A 22,925-nucleotide genomic window follows, 5' to 3' on the forward strand; every position below is an offset into this window, starting at 1 on the left:
GCGCACGCATGCACACATGCACGCACACATGCACGCGCATGCACACACACGGCCTCATGAACTATGTGTAGGCAGCCACCCCCTTCCTCACCCTGCACACCCACTGTGCGCTCCGCTAACCGCTGGCCAAGTTGACAGTGGCCTCCGTGACAGAAGCTCTTCTTGGGCAGAAGCTGCTCTCCCAACCCCCTCTTGGGACAAGGCACTCGCAGGACAGTGTCTCCATCACTTCAGTGGTGCTGCAGGCTTCTTAGTCAGAGGACCTGTGGGAGGCTGACTCCAGGATTTGGGAAAAAGCTGTCAGAACAGGAGAAGAGGGAAACTAGAAACTGAGATGAAACTGGGAAGAAGCCACACAAGAAGGATGGCACAAGCCATTTGCGAGGCAGTAACTGACATCTTGCCAGTGGGTCGCTGGTGAGATAGGGGACAAATATATAATTAGATTTTTATGAGTTTAAGAAAATGTGATCCGTTTTGATAAGATTATAACCACCTAAAGTACCAGAGAACCAAGGAACCATTAACTTTGAACTGACTTGGGGAGAATGGATTCTGGTCATAAACTGGCCAGCCAGTGGGAGTATTGATTCTGCTCAGCTGTTTACCCCTTGGGGGCTGGGGACTTTGGGCTCATGTGGCTTCACCAGGATGCCTCACTTCCCTCTCTGTCTTCTAAGTCCGGGCTCACAAGCAGCAGGAACCCCCTGAAGCAGGGACGTCACAGGGTCTCACTGCAAAGCAGCACATCGGCGTATCCATCAGTTTCTGTTCAGTTAGTCTCAAACCTCATCAACTCAAGGAAGCATGGATGAAATCAGCTAGAGGTGCGAAATTGGATCAAGTTGGGTCCTGCTTGCTGTTTTCTGACACCAACCAATTCTCTGACATCAACTGGGTATCCTACACTTGAAGTTAGTCCTAACAATGACTTTGGAGTTAGCACAGACCGCACAGGTTAAGGGCTCCAATCCCACAAGATGGCCCCTACCTCAGATGCCGCCTGCAAGTGGGGTCTCCAGGCAACTTCTGCACAGTCCACTGCAAATCGGGGGGCTCCCATGACCCCCCTCCGCTTTGAAAATTCACTAGAATGACTCACAGAACCCAAGAACACACCATGCGTTCTATTACAGTTTACGGTAAAGGAAACATATGAACAGCCAGAGGAAGAAATACCTAGGGTGAGGTCAAGAGTCCAGAAGAGTTCAGAGCAATGGAACCTCTGTTCCTGTGCAGTTGGGATGTGCCACTCTCCAGGCAGGTGGATATATTCACCAACCAGGAAACTCCCTGAAAACTGCTTGAATCTTTCTCATAATCCCATCTCCAGGCCCCCTCTCCTACCTGGAAGTCCTGGGTGGGGGGTTGGTTTTTCTGGGATCGGCTCCCATCCTGAAACGATCTAGGGGCCTACCCTGAGTCACCTCATTATCATAAACTCAGGTATGCTCCAAAGGGCCTCTTTGTGAATAAAAAAAAAGGTAGTCCTGTCACTTAGGAAATTCCAAGGAACTGTGACAAAGACCAAATACACTTTTTAGTCTAGCACAGACCCTTTCCTTTCCCCGCCAGTTGTGTGGTGCTAAGTGGTCAAGAGTGACCTGAGCCCTGCCAGCCACCTCCTACACTGACCCAGCTCCCTCCTTACCTGACCTCCTGTTACTTGAGGGGCTCTGCGGCTAGGTTTAAGGGTCAGCCACAGGTCACAAGGATGTTTTTCTATAAAGCTGAGAAGGATCCCCGGGCCCCCCTCCAGAATGGCCCTGGAGGCTAGCTTTGGGGACTCTGCTGGAGAGTGGAGGTTGGGGTGAAGGGCTTGAGGGGATGATGCCAGGGAAGAGAGGGAGAGGGTAGGTCAGACTGGCGCCTGCGAGCCTGGAAGGAGAGGACCCTGCTGGGGTGCTTCTGCAGAATCAGCAGGAACGGGAGTTCCTACTCAGGGCCATATAAGTCCCAAGGAGCTCAGCTTTACTTCCCAGTGCACAGCCTGCAAGGGGCCTGTGGCAGGGAGCAGTGGTGGAGGGTAAAGGAAGAGATGAATGGTGACGGGGTCCACTTCTTTACGGACAACCAGAAGGTCTTCCTGCGCCTCCGAGGTAAGAAAACTGAGGCATCACCCCATCTTCCTCAGGGACTGGCTCGCTGGTCTCGCAGCCCTTGCCATTCTTGTCAGTCCTGCCTGGCAGGCCAGAGCTCGGCTCCTCCCTGTCTCAGCCTCCAGAATAAATAGGCAAGAGCTGAAGGTGAGTTAGGTGAGGACAGAGAGACTGGGGCACACCCCAGTCTCTGCAGGAGACCTCCCCAGACCCCTTCCCTTGGAGATGGCAACTGACAAGGGAAAGGTGAACTTTGAATTCAGAGGGACCTGGTTCTTGGTCCCCTCTCTGCACGTTGGCTTGGCCCCCCCAGGCCTCAGGGGTTCTAGGCTGGTGTTTCTCTGGCTTAGAACAGATTCTGCTGTATACTGTTCATCCCTAACCACACCCCCAGACTCAATAGGTGTAGCTCTTCCTAGGACACCCATGCAGGGCTTTCTGACCCCAGTAGAGGAGGACTCCAGCACTGACCTACGGCAGTCTGTGGGAGAGGCAATGGTCCCAAAGGGCTGTGAGTCCTGCTCTGGTCAGGGTTCAAGAGCAACCTGGCCCTGGGACTCAGAGGTCAGGTTCCTGCTTTGTCCCTTCCCATCTCCTTCCTTTCTTCTTTCATGCAAACTACATGTTTGCTGCCCTCCTCCATGCTGGGGTCCATGCCCTGTACCCCTCCTCCAGGTTCTGTAGTCTTCTCTTTGCCTTTGAGTTGCTACCACACCCCCAGTTAGTGCAGGTGAACACTTCCAAGCGCTTTATTTCCCATCTCCATGCTAAGCATGGCCAGTATTCTCATCCCCCTCAGATAGTCCAGGAGACTGAGCCCAGGGCTGACCCCGTCCAGCCTGTGTAGCACACACCTCCTGTACACTGGCTTCTCCCTTGCAGGGCTGGACTCTGTGGCAGGGGCTCCTGCAGCCTCCAGGAGGCCAAGGCTTGTTCAGACCATCCTGGCAGTTATGGCTGTGACTCTTGTCTCCTCTCTGGTGGCTCTCTTTGTTGTGGGTAAGCTCCTAGGTGACCTGAATGCCACTGACTCTCTCTGTCTTTCTGTATAAAGGTCCCACAGAGGCTAGCTGCCTACCCTCTGCTTCCAGAAGAGTCATTCTACCTCTGGCCCCCGGCTTGAACCAGATCTTATCTGAGAGTCAACCAAGGCCCCCGTCCAAAGGGAGACTCCCAAGAGCTGAGGCCCATGGAGGGAAGTCTGAAGTGGGGGGCATCTCCCTCCTTCTAGAACCCTGACCGAGGGTGGGGCAGCCTGTTCTCCCAGCATTAGTGCAGAGAGTATGCTGACCCAGGAATGGGTGTCTCAGTTCTACAGAAGCCAAGACCTCCACTGGAGCCCTATGCCTCCTTCCAGGAGTTTCCAGCCATGATTCCTGGAGATGACAACACAACTGGACAGTTACCTGTGGAACCCCACAGTGAGTAGCCACAGGGAGGTGGGGGTGGAGTGGGGGAGCTGGGGCATTCAGATGCCCAGACCCTAGGAGGAGCCTCTCTTTTGATGCCTCCTATGCCCCTGAATGGGTTCCAATTTTCTCACAAGAAGATATGATCTTTTTATTAAAAAAAAAAAAACCAAACAGCTTTATTAAGGTGCAGTTGACACATAATAAGGTACAATCTTTAAAGCGTACACTCTGATAAGTTTTGACTTATGTGTATACCCGTGAAACCATCACCACAGTCAAGAAAATGAGCGTATTCATCATCCTCCCCCCACAGTTTCCTTGTGCCCTTCGACATCCTTCCCTCGCCCCTCCTCTCTTCATCCCCAGGCATCCACCTATCTACTTGCAGTAATACAGACTGGTTGGTTTTTTCTAGAGTTTTATGTGAAAAAGATCCTACGGTATGTACTCTTTTTGCTCCTTTATCAGCATGTAATTTGCAAATATTTCCTCTCAGTTAATGGCTTGTCTTTTCATTCTCCTAACAAGATTTAAATCTTAATAAAGTCTAATTTACCATTTTTTTTCCTTTTATGGATTGTACTATTGGTTTCATATTGGAAACCTATCCCAAAGTCACAAAAACATTTACCTATGTTTCCTCCTGGAAATTTTGCACTTTTTGGTTGACATTTCAGTCTATGATTAATTTTGAGCTAAGCTTTATATTAACGGTGTGAAGCATGAAGTTAATTTTTATTTTGTGTGTGGATATATAATTGTTGCAGCACCATTTGTTGAAAGATTATCATGAGTTACTTCTGTGTCTTTGTAGAAAATCAATCATCACTATATATGTAGGTCTATTTCTGGATTCTCTATTCTGTTCCATTGATGTATTTGTCTACCGTGACAAGGCAGAATATTTGACTGGACTTTTCATATCTTCAAAGGCCACCTAGCCCCACCTGGCCTTTCCTCAGCATAGTGCCTGAGACCTCCTACATTGACCCGGGTAGGGCATGAGGAATAGGGCAGGATTCCTCCAAAAAGTGTCCGGGCCTACTTGGATTCTCCCTATTCCTGAGAGAAGGCTGGCATCGAGAGTCTTAGACCATGAATGTCTGAGGTAAGGTCTTAGCTTGTGAGGTGAGCAAAAGGTGCTGGTAGGACCAGCTGCAGGAGGGGTTGCTGGGAACTATCATGCAGATTGAAAGGGGCTGCGAGTTCCCTGAATGACTGCGATGACCGGGGCTTTTACTCAGCTCTCCCATATCCTCAGACTGTTCTGTGGGAAATATTCTGCTCTGCCTAGCACTGGGTATGACAGCCCTTCAAAAGGCCCTTTCCACTCCAGGATCTAGTATCACCTGGAGGGCCTTCACCATAGCCCCATGAGTGGACTGAACAGAGGGCGTCCTCTACAGGTACCTATTTTGTTTAGTTTCTGGAATTTGTGATCTGAGAACTATGTTTGCCGTCTATTCCGTTTTTAGGAGGTGAATCAAGAGGCTTCGTGCTTGGTGTACAAATACAGTGAGTGGAAGACTAAACGCCGGCTTTATGCATACCTAGTTTCTTTTTCAATTTCACCATTTAATGGTGAAATGTCAGTGGAGTTAAACTTCAGCATCTCTCAATGATATCATCAGTTACCTTCAAGTTCAATTACAAGGGCAAAATAATCTAAGTCTGACCAGCACGACTCTTAGTGGTAGCTAGTTTATAGTAGGCAAGTATTTCAGTCCTTTCATTGCTCAGTTCATGGGGGACAGCTAAGTACACCTTTATCTTATTTTTTGGCCCACAGTCTGAGGTGGCCCATCCCCAGGGTCTGGATGGCTCTGGTGAACAGGAGGCTCCTTGAGGAGCACCCAGGGCTGTGCCTTAGACATTTCCCTTAGAAGACGTGAGAACACTATGGTTGGCCCATATTATGAATGCTTGCCTCTGTAACGGGCCTCTGTGGCTGCCTTGTCAATTTCCTCCCTCCAGATCCCCACCACTCTGACTGGGTGGCACGGTTGCAAGAGACTATCCAGATGTTTAAAAGCCATGAAGAGAATTCTAGCACCTGGATCACGGAGATCCAGATGTTGACTTGCAGAGTGGACAGTGTCAGTTCTCAGATCCAGGTGCTCCGTGGTCACCTGGAAAACACCAGTGCTGACATCCAGAGGGTAAAGGATGTTCTAGAGGACACCAGTACCTTGAGTTTCCAAACCCAGATGTTGAGGAGCTCCGTGGAGGGGGCTGGTGCGGATCTCCGGAAGCTGAAAGGAGATCTGGAAAAGGCAAATGCTTCGAATTCCCAGACTCACAGTTTCTTAAAAAGCAGTTTAGAAAACACCAGCCTCGGGCTCCACATGCTGAGCAGAGGCTTAGGAAATGCCAATGCTGAAATTGCGATATTGAAAGCAGGGCTGAAAATGGCAAATGCCCAGGCCCAGTGGGCGAACAGCAGTCTAAAGAATGCTAATGCTCAGATCCAAGTTCTGAGTGGCCAACTGGCTGGTGTCCAGGAGTTAAGGGCCCAGAGTCAGGTTTTAAGAAGCAGTTTGGAAGGAGCCAGGGCTGAACTCCAGAGGGTCAAGGGAAGCCTACAAAATGCCAGTGCTTTAAACTCCCAGACGCAGACTCTTCTAAGAGGCAGTTTCGACAACACCAGCGCTGAGATCCAGTTACTAAAAGGTCATTCCAAATGGGCTGGTGATGAGATTCACTTGTTAAAAAGAGATTTGGAAACTGTTACTGCCCAGACCCAAGTAACCAGCAACAGTCTAAAGCAGACAGATGCTCAGATCCAGTTATTAAAAACAGAGCTTGAAAATGCCAGTGCCCTAGATCCCAAGATTGAGGTACTAGGTGTGTATTTGAAAAATGCCAGCAGAGAGATACAGACCCTAAAACAAGGGATGAAGTCTGCTGCAGCCTTAGGTTCCAAGATCCAGAGGCTGGAGAGCAATCTACGGAAGGCCAACGCTGAGATCGGGCAGTTAAAAGTGGATTTAGAGAACACCAAAACACTAACTACGAAAATCCAGGAGGAGCAGAGTCGCCTGGAGGCAGTCCGTGTGGCTCTTGGCTCCCAGGAGCAGCTACAGAGGACCCAAAGTAAGTGGGATGGGAGAGCTTGGCCTGGGAGGTACAGTCTTCTGGACAGGCAGAGTCTTCTGTCCCTTCAGCCTTTTGCTTACTTTAAAACATTTTTTAAAAAGATTTTATTTATTTATTTGACAGGGAGAGAGAGAGAGGGATTGAGAGGGAGCACAAGCAGGAGGAGTGGCAAGCAGAGGGATAAGCAGGCTCCCCGTTGAGCAGGGAGCCTGCTGCGGGGCTCGATCCCAGGCCCCTAGGATCATGACCTGAGCCGAAGGCAGACGCTTAACTGAGTTGAGGCACCCAGGCGCCCCTGTCTTTTGCTTACTTCAACATGCATCCCTCTGGGAAGGAGGGTGGGAGCTGGAGAAGGGCTGAAGCCCCCCAAATAGGCTCTATGTGCCTAGGCAGCGGTGAAGGTGACATAAGGCAGCTGTCCTGCTCTTAAGTGGCTTGTCGTCTGGTCAGAGTGACAAAACAACACATGAGAAATGAACGATGTGTGGAAGGCAGGTGGGGAGGCGTAAGAGGTGCTATGTGAGAGGGAGATCTAGGAACTGGGGTGGAGAGGAACAAAAAGAAGGGAGAGAGGGACTTGCTGAGGTCAGTGTCCTCTGGTATATAAAAGGGATCTTCTGAGTGGAGGAGGAACCTTCTGGAGGAGAAATCATCAAAAGATGCTTTGTAGAGAAGAGGGCCCTTGAACTGAGTCCTAAAAGACTAGTAGGTGTTTGCCAAACAAGTAGGGTGAGAGGATGGCAGGTTCATAGGCATGAAGATGTGAAGTCATGAGGTTCAGGAAACTTCAGGCAGTTCTGTCTGACTGGACTATGGCCAAGAGGGCAGGTGATGAAGTACAGGCTAAGAGGCTAACGGGCAGGGACCACTATGGTAGCTTTCAAACTGTTTTGAATGTAAACCTGAAATTCATTTTATATTGTGGCCTGGTATAATTATGTGTCACACACACACACACACACACACACACACACACACACTTCAAAAGCCAAAAGTTTTACCATACAAATGTACTCTGATATTTTATAATCTGTTCTTAAAAAAATAATAATACCTTGATACTTCCCACGAATGGGTTGATGATTGCACTTTGAAAATCACCGTGCTAGGAAACTAGGCAGAACTGGAGAGATGCCACATGGATGTGGAAGTCCTCTGAGTTTGGGTTTTATCCTTCAGGAGATGAGGGTGTATTGGAGGGCTTCAAGAAGGCTGATCAGATGGATCTCCATACTGAGAGGGAATAAAAGAAGGGAGAAGAGCAGTGAGATTTGGGCAGGCTGAGCCTGAGATGCCTTGGGGGGCTGTCATCTGCAGGCCATCTGGATTGTAGGGGACAGGCTCTGGCTGCAGACACAGCTGTGGGAGCCCTGGGTACATTGGGTTCTGGTTGGGGCGGTGAGAGTGGGGTTGGGGGAGGTTTGTATGAGATAAAATGCTTCGTGGGAAGGAAGCTGAGGGCAGAAACAAGAAGTCAACTTTCAGGTGGCAAGAGGGGAAAGAGGTGTTTTTGAAGAAGACTACTATGGACGGCAGTCTGAGAGGCAGAAGGAGAACTAGGAGAGGGGCAGCTGGGGAAGTCAGGAAGGAGGGAATTTCAAGAAGGAAGTGGCTAGTTCTGGTGAGTGCCTAAGAGGTCACATAAAATAACCAATAAGCACCCACTGACTCTGGGCAATTTATAAGTCACTGGGAATGAAGTTCCAGTGGAGAGCAGTGTGTGGCCTGGAGGCCAGACCACCCTTGGTAGGGTGTGAATGAGTGACCTTGGCTGAGGAGTGAAGGAGAACAATGAGGCTGAGGTGGGGGGATGGCATGGCGGAGGGAGGGATTAAAAAAACGTGTGTCACTGGTTTTTACATTATAAAACATCCATATTGATTATAGACAATGTGCAGATATTGAAAAAGAAAATTATGAGAAAATAACCACTTGTATTTCCACGAACATTTCTACAGTTTTGAAAAGATGTATTTATTTATCTGAGAGAGAGAGAGAGGGGGGGGGAGGGAGAAAAAGAGCACAAGCAGGGAGAGGGGCAGAGGAACAGGGAGAGAGAATCCCAAGCAGACTGCCCTGAGCACAGAGCCTGACATGGGGCTCCATCCCACGGCCCTGAGATCATGACCTGAACCTAAGCCAAGAGTTGGGCACTTAACCGACTTAGCCACCCAGGCGCCCCTCTACATTTTCTATATGAGCCCACTGCTCGCATTTTGGTGAACTTCCTCAAGAGAGTTTTTCTAGATTAAGAGAATAGGCTTGATCTGAGGGTGGGAGAAAGGAACCAGCAAAGAGGGAGGTGGTGGGAGGAGAGAGAGACAGAGAAGCAGAATGAAATGAGCCGCTGGGGGATTGACCTTGAAAGGCTGGGAAGATAAGTACTTGAACTTCTGAGGCTGAGAGGGTGAGGTGGGGCAGTAGGTGTTCACCCAGGTTTGCAGATGCTGGAACAAGAAATTGAGGGAGCTGATCTAGGTGTCTCTTCCTAGGTAGAGTAGGTCACTTGCTAAGGGTGCTAAGGGTGAGAGGGGGGCGGTTTGCTCAGTTGGTTAAGCGTCTGCCTTTGGCTCAGGTCATGGTCTCAGGGTCCTGCATTGGGTTCCCTGCTCAGCAGGGAGTCTGCTTCTCCCTCTCCCTCTTTCCCTCCCCCTTGCTCCTGCTTGTTCTCTCTAAATAAATATATAAAATCTTTAAAAAAAAAAAAATGAGACTCCTGGTCTGGGTCTGTCAGAAGCCTGGATGTCAGACCTTCTTAATGCCTCTGCAGTGCCCCCTGCTGTCCTCCTAGTGCCTTCCCATGTCCACCTACTGCTTTAGCAGAGACCCATGTTTCTCTGCGGTCCGTCACATTGGGCTCACCCAAGGAGCTTTACTTATACTGATGACTGGGACCCACCTCCAGAACTATGGCTTTTTTCGGGGGTTGAGGAGGGTCTGGGATGCAGTGTGGACATAGAATTTTTTTTTAAAAGAATTTATTTATTCATTTGACAGAGAGAGATCACAAGTAGGCAGAGAGGCAGGCAGAGAGAGAGAGAGAGGAGGAAGCAGGCTCCCTGCCTAGCAGGGATGCGGGACTCGATCCCAGGACCCTGAGATCATGACCTGAGCCAAAGGCAGAGGCTTAACCCACTGAGCCACCAAGGCGCCCTGGACATAGAATTTTTTAAAAAGCTCCCTAGGTGGTTCTAACGGGCAGTCAGGACTGAGAACCATTAGCTTAACTTTTTCTTAAAGGGCCAAATAGTAGATATTTTGGGTTTCTGGGTAAACAGCCTCTGTTGCAGCATCTCTCCTGCTGTAGCAATAAAGCAGCCAAAGATGGATGTAAACTGAAGGGTGTGACTGTGTTCCAATAAAACTTTATTTATAAAAAGAGGTTGCTTGCCGGTTGCAGGTTGCAGTTTGCCAATCCTCAGTTTAGACTACTGGTTCTTCAGCTTTGGAACGCAGCAGGATCGCCTGGAGGGTTTGTTAAAACACCAACTGTTAAGACACAGTTTCAGATTCAGCCAGTCTGGGATGGGTTTGAGAATGTGCATTTCTACTTAATTCCCAGGTGATGCTGATAGTCTGGGACCACATTCTGAAAGCCACTGGCTTCCATGCTCAGCATCGTTACTGAGATATTTGCAATGATATTCTGATTGGTGTCTCTGGCCTGGTTAGGATCACCTTCTTCTCACTCAGTCTCCACACCATCACCAGGTCGCTATTAGCACAGTGCAAATCTGGAGCACACTGCTATACTTCCTAAAACCTTTCAGGGCTCCCCAGTGCTCAGAGAGGCAAAAACCTCCAAATTCCTGCACATGAGATGGAGACAATAAGAGTGCTGGTGAAGCTGTCCAAGTGCTTCTCCCCTCCGTTATGCACTGACCATCCCAAGTACTTGGACAGGTCAGGCCATGCAATGCTGTTTCACACCTTCACCCTTTTGGTGTCTAATTTTTCCCCTTGCCTGGGATGCTCTCCTTGGCACTGACCACCTGGCGAACTCTTTCTCAGTGTTTTAAGACTTAGCTCAAGTGACAGCTCACCTGGAGTGTCCTTCCTGAGTGCCACGTGCAGCCCAGGTGACATAGACCACCCCCTCTTTTTATGGCTCTGTTCTAACATGTGCATGGTCTTCCATGGAAGTTTTTCAATGCCTTTCTTACACCTCTGTCTCATTTGCTAGACTGTAAGCTCCCTGAGGGTGGGGATCATGTCTTACTGATCTTTGTCTAATAGTTCCTGGTTCACAGAATTCAAACACCATTGAGATGTGGATGTTGAACAAAAAAATGAATGAATAAGCAAGTCTATTGTGGCACCATTTCAAACAGCTGTAGTGCAGATGATATTAAAAAGCAAGGTGTGGTTGTGGGGAGGGATGGGAGAGCTGAGAGCACCGGAGGCTTGTACTCACGGAATGAGATTTTAGAGCTTGAAATGGGAAGGTCAGGTAGGCTAGGTCCCGCGGATGGTCCTGGGTGTGGGCAGCAGCTGACGTCGAAGGAGATGGAGGGGAGGCAGTGAGTGGTACTGTGGTATGGCTGCAAAGTCTCCCAGGGAGATGGTAGGAACCAAGATCAGCAGACTGTCCGGTGGGAGCCGTGAGTGGCAAGAGAGGGTGTGGAGCCAGAAAGCAGGAGTCTGGAAAGAAAGGCTCATCTGGGTAGCAAAACTCTCTGAGGGTCCCTGGAGGGATACACCCAGGTGTCCTGAGTGGCTTCCTGGTGAACTGAGTTTCAGGCCAGGGGTACAGCCTCCCAGGCCTTGCCCCTGGAACACTGAGCATTGAGGGCGGCATGGGCTTGCAACCCTCAGTGGCCTGTCCCAGGAGAGGTCAGGAAGGGCAGCTCTTGGGCATCTGCAACCAGCCTCTGGTTCTCTCTCGTCCCCAACCTTTGCTCCAGATCAACTTCTTCAGCTGATCCTGCAGGGCTGGCATGTCTACGGCGGGAGCGCGTATTACTTTTCTCACGTCAAGAAGTCTTGGCACGAGGCTGAGCAGTTCTGTGTGTCCCAGGGAGCCCACCTGGCCTCGGTGACTTCTGAGGAGGAGCAGGTCAGAGTGCAGCCTTCAGGTGATGTTCATGGGCTTGACATGGGATATGGACCCAGGACCAGGACCAAGACCTCTGCCACACCCAGGACCACCCAGACTTTGGTGCCTTGGCCTTCCTCCTCTTGCAGCGGGACAGGGCAGAGGCCTGTGGTCTCTTAGGTCAGTCAGGGAACAGATGTTTGAGTTCCCATAAGCATCTTGCTCTGGAGGTAGAAGCACTGACAGCAAACCTTGATGATGTCCTCGACGAATGAGGGAGACACCCAGAGACCCACAGCTGTCAGCAGTGAGGAAGGGCAAAGGGAGGTTACCACTGGGTGACTGCCCTTAAAGTGTTGGGAGTATAACTTCCCTCCCCAACCCCTCACTTTCCCTTTAGTTGCTGCTCTAGTTGTCAATCCTAATATTAACATCAGTGAATCCAAGGGCCGTGGAAGGCCCACAAGCAGGAGACCCAGGCTTCTCGGGAAAGCCAGACGTAGAAATCCAAGGACTGCCAAAGGCACTATAGACCCCAGTGGCCCATCTGCTGAAGGTCCTTACCAGAATTTACCAGGGTTATTGTCAAAGGACCATAATGGGTTTGGTCCATTTCAACTCATGGAACTGCTCATTCTTTGTGGTTCTCCTGAGACTGGTCTTGTAGGTCTGTCAAAAGACATGGTATTTTTTTTTTTAATAAAATACATCTCTTTAATAAACTATGGCCAGGCTGGTCTTCATCTCAGTGAAGCCACATTCATCAAGTCAACATGGAAGAAGCTGGGCTTTCTCTGAGGGGACCGTGGTCCTGGCCTCAATCCTGGACAAACCATGCAAGGTGCAGAGGAGTGGGCTTTATGACCCAGGACCAGGAAAAGGACAGCCTAGCCTCCTTTTCCACATGGCTGGGAGAACCCGCTCCTCACACAGGCTCCAACAACACTTCCTTTTCTCTACAGGCATTTCTGGTAAAGTTCACGAGTACCTCTCACCACTGGATTGGCCTCACTGACAGCGGCAAGGAGGGCTCCTGGCGCTGGGTGGATGGGACACCATTCAATGCCGCCCAGAGCAGAGAGTGAGTCCAGCCAGCACTGTCTGGTGCTGTCCCAGGAACACAGGGCAGGCCTGGCTGGAGACTCTTTGTCCTTTTCTTGTGTGTGGATTCCTGCCTGATGAGTGCTAGTGTTCTGTGTGTGATATATGTGTATGACGTGGGTGTGGTGTGTGTATAGAGTGGATGTACGATTGTGTATGTGATGTATGTGTGATAGGTGTGTACATATGATGTGTGTGATGTGTGTGGGTATGTTGTGGTCCTTGCGTAGGCCCCTCTACAGAGGGGCATCAGAGCGGGATAGGTCCTGAGGTTGGCAGGGAGACTACGAGTGGGTCTTCCTGTGCTATTGTTCTTTGTTTGTTTGTTTGTTTTTTGCCTATACTTTTTAAGATTTTATTTATTCATTTGAGAGAGAGAGAGAGAGAACACATTAGGGTGGAGGGACAGAGGGAGAGGGAGAAGCATGGAGCCTGATGCAGGTCTGGAACCTGGGACCCTGAGCTTAAGGCAGACGCTCAACCATCTGAACCACCCAGGCACCCCTGTTTTTTGCCTGTCCTATGCCCTTTTTAGGCCCTGCCTTCATTAGAAGGTCTCTGAATGTGAATTCTGGGGTGGGGGTTTATAGCATCAGACATCCTTCCTGTCCCTTGATCCTCAGTAAATAAAGACAGCAGAGCCACACTTAGGGCACCCTTGAGCCCAGCTCTCTTCCAGGAGATAAGGGACCCATGACACTTCAGCTCCTTATGCCATAGTGGGGGGAAGGGACAGTTTCTTCATCTGGCAGAATAAAGCCCTCTTGTTTCCAGGTTTTGGGGCAGAAACCAGCCAGACAACTGGCAGTCCTGGGATGGGCAGACTGAAGACTGTGTTCATATTGAGCAGAAGTGGAATGACATTCGCTGTGACACCCCCTATAACTGGGTTTGTAAGAAGCCCATCAGCCAACATGTGGCCTGAGACATGCCAAATCTGAGGGGTCACCGTCGCTGCCAGCTCTGGACCCTCCCCACCTGATGCCTGTGAACCTCTAAACCCAGCTTATTCTCTGGGTCTTTCCATTTGGCCTTTTGTGTTTCCTGCTCTGTCCGTCCATTTAACCCCTGAAATGTGTTTATTTCATATAACCTGGTGGGATCAAGGGCTCCTCAAGGCCAAAGGCTTGCTGTGCTTCTGTATCCCCATTAGCAACCAGCACGGGCTTGTGAGACAGCAGGTCCCCAATAAATACTGACCGAGTACATGGAAGTTTTCTGCTTGTCTCTGTGATAGCCATCACAATCTTCTCTCCCCGAACTGGTTCTCCTTCCTCAATGTCCCTTCTGTCCTGAAACAAACATATCTTTGTTAAAGGGCTTTATAGCTATGAACATTTAGTTAGTCACTGAAAAACAGCAGGGGTTTAACACAAACTACAGGGATATCATACAGGGAGTACAAATTCCCAAGAAGTGATAGTGATCCTAGATATTCCTTGCAGTTCCTTTGCTGCAGATGGGGCGGGAGCTGGGTTTTGCCAGGCCTTTAAACCACTCCCCAGACTTCTTCCTGTCCTGTGGCTAGCCCCATCTCATTTCCCGACTGTTAACTTTTGATGCCATATCCCTGGCTTCAGCTTCTTCTTGTGGTCCCATCCCCTCTTCCAGGGACTGGGTTTTCTGCCAGCTCAGTTTAGAATGAGAATTGGCTTCTTAGCTTTTTATCAACCTTAGAAACTCCTCTATTGCAGGACTGAAATCACATTTTACTGTATTTCTTCTAGTACTTTTATAGTTGTTTTTTTTTTTTTAGATTTACGTATGTTACTGGATTTTATTTCCTTATGGTTTATTCCTTGGTATTTTGCATCTATAGCAATATAGATATATAGGGATGGACTCATTTTCTTTTTATGTATTTCTAGTCTTTGTTTTATGGTTTTCCTAGCTTATACAAAAAAGGGTAGGAGCCAATATTAATATGTTCCACTTTTGGGAAATTTACTGAGATTATCTCTGTAGCCTAGTAGTGTCTGCTCACTTTTTATAAGTGTTCCACAGGCATATTTATTAGATTAGGCTTGTGATTTTCATTTTTCAGATGTTCTTTATCCTCATTTATATTTTGTCTACACAACTGGTCAGTTTCGTTAGGAGGATTTGTGTTAACTCTCCCATGTAGAACATTTACCTACATTTATCATCCTGTCATGTCATATTTCTAATAGCTTTTGATTTATATATTTCAGTGTTACTTTAATGTCTAAAGATTCATAACCATGAAGTCTACTTGAAGACTTCTACTTTTTATCAATATTCATGCAACCCAGAATTATTTGCTGTGCCTCTACCATGTACCAGTCACTCTTCCAAGTTTTCAGGAGAGAAGGAAACAGGGGCTCTTGGGTGGCTCAGTAAGTTGGGCATCCATCTCTTGATTTCAGCTCAGGTCATGATCTCAGGGTCATGAGATTGAGCCCGGCATTGGGCTCCTTGCTTATCAATGAGTCTGTCTGAGATTCTCTCCTTCACCCTCTGCCCCTCCCCCTGCTCTCTCACTCTCAAATAAATAAATAATAATAAAAATCTTAAAAAAAAAAACACTCCGAAGTGAATGAAACAGATGAAAAGATGAAAATCCCTCTCTCCCCCACCCCAGCCAGCATTTTGTTAGTGAGGAGGGGTAGTTAGGACACCCAGCCCCTTCTCATGACCTCAAGGAGAGTCCGTTGGAGCCTGAAACCTGGGGGTGGTGACATCCTGGAGTGGCAAGCTAGCTGTTCATTATCTATCTAACCAACCATGGTCTGTGGCCTAAAGCAAATGGAACAGGGACAGATAAACATACTCACACAGCAGGGTCAATTCTCATGCCTGGACTGGATCTTTCTCTCTCCAAAGAAGGTCCTGAAAGTTGCAATTTCCTCAAGAGTCAGAAAGGCAGAAGAATTCAGTTCTCCACAGACTGAGTGGAGCCATCTGGGGAGACAGAGTGGAGCCCTCAGTTGTCCTGGGGGAAGTGGTCAGCTTGTCACCCTGGAGTGCCTGCCTCACCCAGCCTCTGCCATGGGAACCCTGTATGGCTGCCACACTCGGTGACCATGGATTGCACTGGTGACAGACGTAGGCTGTGACAGACTGCTGCCACCCCATGGATGTGCTGTTGGCACCCTGATGCCTACAGCCTTTTCTCCCAGAGCCATGGTTTCCGGGCTCTTGGTGTAGGAGGACCCAACCTGAGAGAGTCTGGAGTCTACACAGCATGATTTAGGGGAAAGTCCAACTCTAGCACAGGGAGGAGAAGGCATATACTTCTTGGCTGTCATGAACTGACCTTCCAGGCTTGGTTTTCTAGGGCCAGAGAACAATATCTCAGTCAGGAGAGTAAGCACATTCTGGAAGCAGATGTCACAGCATTTTGAAGATGACATAAGTCATTAGTTCAGAAAAAAAAAAAAATCTACCTGTGTTTATAATCAGCAACTCTGAGTGTCCTCTACCAGCCATGCCCCCTGCCCTCTCTACTCTGCAATTCTTAGAATGCTTTGCTCTCATATACCCAGATTTGGGCCTGGGCCTTGGTCCGACCCCCTCATATGCCTACACCATGCTTATTGGAAGGAGCCTCTCCCTTTGTGCTGCTCTTTCATTTAAGGGCCAGTTGTAAGTGGCTCTTCCTCTCTCTCCTGCTAGCAATTCCTACAGCTCAAAGGTAACCAACTCCAGAGACCCCTACCACCAGTGAGAGTCCCAGGCCCCAGTGAGAGTTACAGAAGAGTGAGGAGGCCTGGGCTTCTCTTGGGAGGGATGACTTACGATAGAAGGGAGTCTGCTAGCTGGGCCTCAAGATGGCTTCCTTCCACGGGACAAGCCCCATGCAGCAGGGTACCTACCACACAGCTGTGCCTCCAGTTCCCCCTCCCCTCCCCAAAATAGCCTGTAGCCAGCTTCCTCTTGAATATCCTCAAAGCTCTGCTTTTGTTGCAGTCTTATCCTATTCTTAGATCTAACAAGCATTTCCCACTCTAGCTGGTCCCAGGATTGGGATTCTAGGCCCTCTTCAAGGTAGTGCCAATGAGCCTTTCATGACATCTCTGCTACAGGGTCACCAGACCTGAGCCCTGGACCTCAGTATCTCTTCAACCCACTCTCGTTGCAGCTTCTACACTTTTGCTCAGAACACCCTCTGCCTTGTCTGTGTATTAGCCAAGTTTCCAGACATTCTATCTGGTTCATATATCATCATTGCTATTGTAGTCATAACTTACAATGTGGTGGGAATCACGTGAGGCTGGAGACATTGGTGATTATAGACCCAGGCTCCATGGCCAGACTATCTGGGTCCAATCCTAGCTTTCCCCCTGTCTAGCTGGGAAACTTGGTTACTTGACTTTCATGTCTCAGTTTCTTCCTCTGCGAAAAAACCAGAGTACCCCTCTTTTGAGGCTGTTGCGCAGATTAAGAAAGTTAATCCAGGCCCGTGGCCGATGGAGCCTGCGATGGAGCCGGAGACTCTGGAGGCATGAATCAACAGAGCCACCAACCCCCTGAACAAGGAACTGAATTGGACCAGCATCAACAGCTTCTGTGAGCAGCTCAACGAGGACTTTGAGGGGCCTCCACTTGCCACCCAGCTGTTGGCTCACAAGATCCAGTCACCACAGGAGTGGGAGGCGATCCAAGCCCTGACGTTTCTGGAAACATGCATGAAGAGCTGCGGCAAAAGGTGGGCAAGTTCTGCTTTCTCAACGAGCTCATCAAGGTTGTGTCTCCCAAGTACCTGGGCTTGCGGATGTCGGAGAAGGTGAAGAACAAGATCTTGGAGCTCCTCTACAGCTGGATGGTCAGCCTGCCCGAGGAAGTGAAAATTGCAGAGGCCTACCAGATGCTGAAGAAGCAGGGGATTATGAAGTCCGACCCAAAGCTTCCAGATGATGCCACTTTTCCTCTTTCTCCTCCATGACCCAAGAATATGATCTTCGAAGACGAGGAGAAATCCAAGATGCTGGCCCACTTGCTGAAGAGCTCCTACCCCGAGGACCTCCGAGCAGCCAACAAACTCATCAAGGACATGGTGCAGGGGGACCAGAAGCAGATGGAGAAGATCTCAAAGCAGGTGAGCACCATTGAGGAGGTCAACAACAATGTGAAGCTGCTGACCGAGATGGTGATGAGCCATAGCCAGGGCGGGGCTTCAGCCCGCAGCAGCAAGGACCTCATGAAGGAGCTGTATCAGTGCTGTGAACGGATGCAGCCAGCGCTCTTCCGACTGGCCAGTGACACAGAAGACAATGGCGAGGTCTTAGCTGAGATCCTGCAGGCCAAGGACAACCTCACCCAGTACAACCTGTACAAGCAGCTGCTGAGGGGTGAACGGCAATGCGGCAGCCGGCTCCCTCCCTGGAAGCCCCTCGGCCCTACTGGACCTCTCCAGCCTGGATCTCCCTCCTGCGGGCACCACCTACCCTGCCGTGCCCACCTGCCCTACTGACCTGGCCAGCCCAAAGCAGCCTAGCACCTCAGTTTCCCTGATTGACGATGAGCTCATGTCTCTGGGACTAAGTGACCCCATACTCCCTCCAGGACCAAGCTTGGATGGTGCCGGATGGAACAGCTTCCAGTCCTCCGATGGCGTGGAACCCCCAGCCCCACCTCGGGTCCCCAACACAGATGCCCCTGCCAGCGAGCAGTGGTCTGGATGACCTGGATCTCCTGGGGAAGACCCTCCTGCAGCAGTCACTGCCCCCAGAGTCCCAGCAAGTGTGGTGGGAGAAGCAGCAGCCAGCACCCCTGGCTCACACTGCAGGACCTGCAGAATAAAAGCAACTGCAGCTCGCCCAGCTCCGGCGCCCCCGGCCTCTTCCACGCCGCCTCCCCCGAGCCCCCTGGGCCTCTGCAGCAGCCCACGATGACTGAACTCTCGCTGGCCAGCATCACTGTGCCCCTGGAATCCATCAAACCAGCAGCATCTTGCCAGTGACGGTGTATAACCAGCATGGCTTCCAGGTCCTCTTCCACTTTGCCTGAGACCGGCTGCCCGGGTGCTCAGACGTGCTGGTGTTGGTGGTTTCCATGCTGAGCACTGCGCCCCAGCCCATCCGCAACATCGTTTTCCAGTCAGCTGTCCCCAAAGTCATAAAAGTGAAGCTGCAGCCCCCCTCAGGCACAGAGGTGCTGGCGTTTAACCCCATTGTCCACCCCTCAGCCATCACCCAGGTCCTACTCCAACCTCCAGAAGGAGAAGGTTTCGCTCTGCTACAAGCTTCTCTTCATCATGGGCAACCAGACCTACAACAAGATGTGGGATGTGGACCAGTTCCCCCCACCCGAGACCTGAGGGAACCTCTAGAACAGAGAGGTGGCGGGGAGAGGAGGGGACAGCAGGACTGGGCACCGTCTAGCCTGGGTAGGAGGCTGTGGTGGCCCAGGATACCTTTTGTTCCCATGGCAAGATCCCCTGGGCCTGGTGCTTCTCCCCTCACCCCTGTGGTCCCCCTTCTTCCTTGTCCCCTCTCCTGCGGAGCTGAACCCAGCAGGAGGCTGGGCCTTAGTTTGCACTGCTGAGGACCTTCACCACAGTGGGGAGCCTGGAGCAGGGAACAGCTGCAAGGCCCTAGTAGGACCTGGGGTCATGGGGGGAAGCGTGGCTGTCGGGCGGGGGCCAGGACCTCAGGCCCAGCCCTGACCCCAGCCCGAGATGGGGTCATCCCCACCTGTCTCATGCCTTATGGGAAGGTCCAGCCATAACTCGGGGGGCCATGCTGGTGCGGCAACCAGCTCAGACCTTCTCCATAGGAACTGGGTGACTGGGGGGAGGGTGAAGCCTGCTCCCCCAGCTCTTTGCACTCTGTCGTGTGTGGTTTGACTCTGCTTTTCTTTCTCAGTGGCCCTGTGGTCACCATCTCAGGAGGCCCAGTGGGGGGAGCCCCCCACGATCCCCACTCCTCATAGGGGTTTCACTCCACCCACCTGCCCCCTTTGCCGTCAGGCCTCCTGAGGGGCTGTGGAGGCTGTAGCTGCTGGCCCAGAGGTTGTGGCAGAGCCCGGTGCTACAGCTGGGGCCTCCAGGGCTCCTGGCCAAGGGAGGCCCTGCCCTGGAGTTCCTCAGTGCGTCTCCTTCAGTTGCCAGCCTCTGCTGGGGGCTCCCGTGGGCGCCTCCCCTCTGCCCATCCATCTGTCTGCGTCCGAGTGAGGTCAGTGTGTGAGTGAGAGCAGAGTACTTATAGAAATAAAAATGTCCTTTTTTCCTGGAAAAGAAAAAAAAGAAAGTTAATCTATAAAATGAGCTTGGAAAAGTGCACAGCACATGGATCCCATCATATAGCATTAGCTGTTATCTTTGTGCCAATGGCCTACTTGACTCCTCGCTACAATTCTGAGGAAGCTTCTATCACAATCTCCGCTTTACAGTTGGCAAGATGAGGCCTAGAGAGTTTGAAGGTCTTGCCTGTGGTCCTACAAAGTCCTGTGTTGCAGCAGCTCTTCCCCTCAGACCCACGACTAACCCTCAGGCCCTGTGAGTCTCAACTCTTCATGAGGCCCCACAGTCTGCAGGGCTCCAAGCCTCCATCCATCTACTCTTTCAGGAGGCTGTCAGGCACCTTTCTGCATCTTGTCAAAGCTGGAGGCCATTGGCTGCTGCTGGCATGCTGGCACTTGAGCCGGGTCCCTGACCTCTCACCAGCCTCTCGGGGACAAAGCCTGTGCGTCTGTTCCCTTCTCTGTTCTTGGTGGAGAAACACTTCTGACCCACAGTTAACTCTGCTGTTGGTGTGCTCAAGACAGTAACCCCAGCTCATGCCCAGTGGGGGCGGAGGGCCAGGAACCTCAAGTGAAGTGAAGTATGGGGCATGGCAAGCAGGGAGGCCCTGTCACTCGGGGACCATGTCAGATGGTATTGTGGGCCTGGGCCTGGTGGCCCCGGGATAGAGGACATTCAGATCTTGAGGATAAACGGACCAGCAGGGTGGCCTTGGCTAGTCCCTCAACTTCTCTGGACCTGATTTTCTCATCTGTACAATGGGAGGAAAGTCCAATTCCCAGGAATGTGGTGAGATAAAATAACACATAGTATGCAAGAATAATATGCATTTAGATGCCAAATTGATTTAGATAGGAATTCTGGGCAATATAGACTTGTCTCTTTTTAGTTTTTGATCCCTTTTAAAAATGTCATTCTTTGCCTTCCCTTAGTAAAGCTGTTCTTGTGTTTTGTTTTGTTTTGTTTTGTTTTAGCAGCTCTTTCATGTTTTGACTGAGCTACAGAGATTAAGGGAACTATATTTGGGCCACAAACTGGTCATTGTGATGAGAGGCTGCCAAGGACCCAGGCAGATATGGGGAGTGTTCCTCTTAGTTGGGTCCCAGAGTAGGAAACAGGAAAGACTGATGAGGTGACTCTGCTGGGGCAAAATATGGAGCAAGGGCCAGTTTGTCTAGTTTCTCTGTGTCTCAGGGTGGAGGACACAGTGAGTCAACTCCCTCATTCCCCACTTCCTCTCCCATCCCTTCCCTCCCCCTCCTCCCCTCTTCCAGAGTGCCTCCCCGCATTGTAGAGGCAGGAAGGCTGAAATTCCATTTTCCAGAACCCCTTATTCCCAGGGTTTTGGATGCCAATTAAGATGGCCTCCTTAGAAACAGGTGTGTGAGCTGGTGAGCATGGACATCAGGCAGAACTCATGTCCCTGTCCTTTTGTTTATGTTCTGTGGACAAGCCCAGGGATGGGGACTTGGCGTTTCTGTGCAGCAATGTCCCTGGGTCCCCTTTCCTAGCAGTTGGGGAGTTGAGTGGCAGCCCCAACAGCACTGGTTCCTGCTCCCCAAACTGCAGCTTTGGTGGTATTTTCTCTAACTGAGCCCCTCTGCTCCACCAGCCCTCCCAGTGATTGCGTTAGGTGCCTAATCCCTGAATTAAATCATTTGGCATCTGGTTGGAACACCTAGAAGAGTTTCTGCTCCTGCTCTGAATCTTGACTGGGGTGAATGAGCTGAGGCCTTTGATGCTCTGGGCACCAGAGATGACACAGGCCTCTAATAGGACGGCTCATTTTTGAAAATGATGTTCAGGAGCAATGCTGAAGGGGCAATGATCTGGAAGGAGCTTAAGCCCCAGGTGATCATGAGGAGCAGAGAGGCATCACTGACCTGCACCTTTCACACTACCAAATGAGAGAAAAATTAACTTTTTTTTGTTCACTAGGCCATTGCATCTTCGGGTAATGGCAAGGTAGGGGCACCAAGTCACCATCAGTGTGACATCTCAGTTCAGATTCGTTCATGGGGTTGCTCTCCCTTAGGACAGAGGGCTCCATATAGGAATCGAACAGACAAGATGCCAGAAAGTGAGAGTTGGAGTTAACAGAGGGGAGCAAGGATGAAGGAATAACTTCTGTGGTTCTCACACTGGGTTTCTGCTACACACCAGTGTGCCCACTCAAGGGTTTAGAATAAAAAAGAAAATGGCAATCAATAATGTCCTTTTTGATGCTGAAGGAAATTTAAATAAATGGGTAAGTGATTTCCATTTTAAGCTTTATTTCCACACATTTGGCTCTTTTGCCTTCTGTTTGCTAGCAGACAACACCAAATAAACTTAGACCAAACAAAATCATTTCCCTTAAGTACATAAATACATACTTAAGTACATAAATATAAATATAAATATGTATATATATATATGTGTGTGTGTGTGTGTGTGTGTGTGTGTGTATGTATATATATGACCCATGCTTATTGTGAAAAATGCAAGACATATGGAAGATATGAGGCACAGATCTTACCTCACTCCAAGGCCCACTGCTTGGGGAACCCCAGTTAAACATTTGGTGTGTCCTCTTCTCTTCCCTCGCTCTTCCCTTGTAGGCAGTGGCATTGGGGTTGCTGAAGACAAGATGGGCCTGAGGAGGTGGATGATGTGGCTAGGAAACTGGCTATGGAGTTAAGTGAGTAAATAAGTAAATACATTGAGGATAATGGGAGTCATGTTTCTAGCTGTTAGAGAAGGGAGTTACAAATTAAGGAGAAACGTTGAGAAATCTTAGCAATTGGATTGGAATTGGAGGTATTAATGTGAACTCATGTTTTTTAAATCTATTTACACAGAAATGTATATCTATATATAGTTGTATGTGTGTGTATGCTTATGTGTGTACATATGTATATTTCCTATCTGCTAGAAGGGTTTAGAAGGATTGCATCTCAAAAAGAATTAATATCCAAATATCCAAATCTTTGTTTCTT

The 22,925-nt window shown here is 49.8% G+C and overlaps 1 protein-coding gene and 1 pseudogene across 1 annotated transcript; both read left to right on the forward strand.

Moving 5' to 3' along the window:
- The first annotated feature begins 1,991 nt into the window (after positions 1-1,991).
- CLEC4F (C-type lectin domain family 4 member F) lies at positions 1,992-15,111 on the forward strand. The gene is made up of 7 exons (XM_047747171.1): positions 1,992-2,099; positions 2,982-3,098; positions 3,410-3,520; positions 5,486-6,604; positions 11,512-11,663; positions 12,605-12,723; positions 13,518-15,111. Exons 1-7 carry the CDS (start codon positions 2,039-2,041, stop codon positions 13,666-13,668), a joined length of 1,830 nt encoding a protein of 609 aa, XP_047603127.1. The 5' UTR covers positions 1,992-2,038; the 3' UTR covers positions 13,669-15,111.
- Positions 15,112-17,004: 1,893 nt separating this feature from the next.
- On the forward strand, positions 17,005-19,170 carry LOC125110055 (ADP-ribosylation factor-binding protein GGA1-like; annotated as a pseudogene).
- The last annotated feature ends 3,755 nt before the right edge of the window (positions 19,171-22,925 follow it).

This window comes from Lutra lutra, chromosome 9 (assembly GCF_902655055.1).
Source record: "Lutra lutra chromosome 9, mLutLut1.2, whole genome shotgun sequence".
NCBI classification, from domain to species: Eukaryota; Metazoa; Chordata; class Mammalia; order Carnivora; family Mustelidae; genus Lutra; species Lutra lutra.

What these genes read in the sequence shown, in the direction of transcription:
- CLEC4F (XM_047747171.1), top strand. Translation starts at nt 2,039, where the DNA reads ATGAATGGTGACGGGGTCCACTTCTTTACGGACAACCAGAAGGTCTTC. An exon ending in GGTGGCTCTCTTTGTTGTGG is followed by an intron (nt 3,099 to 3,409) that starts GTAAGCTCCTAG and finishes TGGGTGTCTCAG; the next exon opens with TTCTACAGAAGCCAAGACCT. An exon ending in GTTACCTGTGGAACCCCACA is followed by an intron (nt 3,521 to 5,485) that starts GTGAGTAGCCAC and finishes TCCTCCCTCCAG; the next exon opens with ATCCCCACCACTCTGACTGG.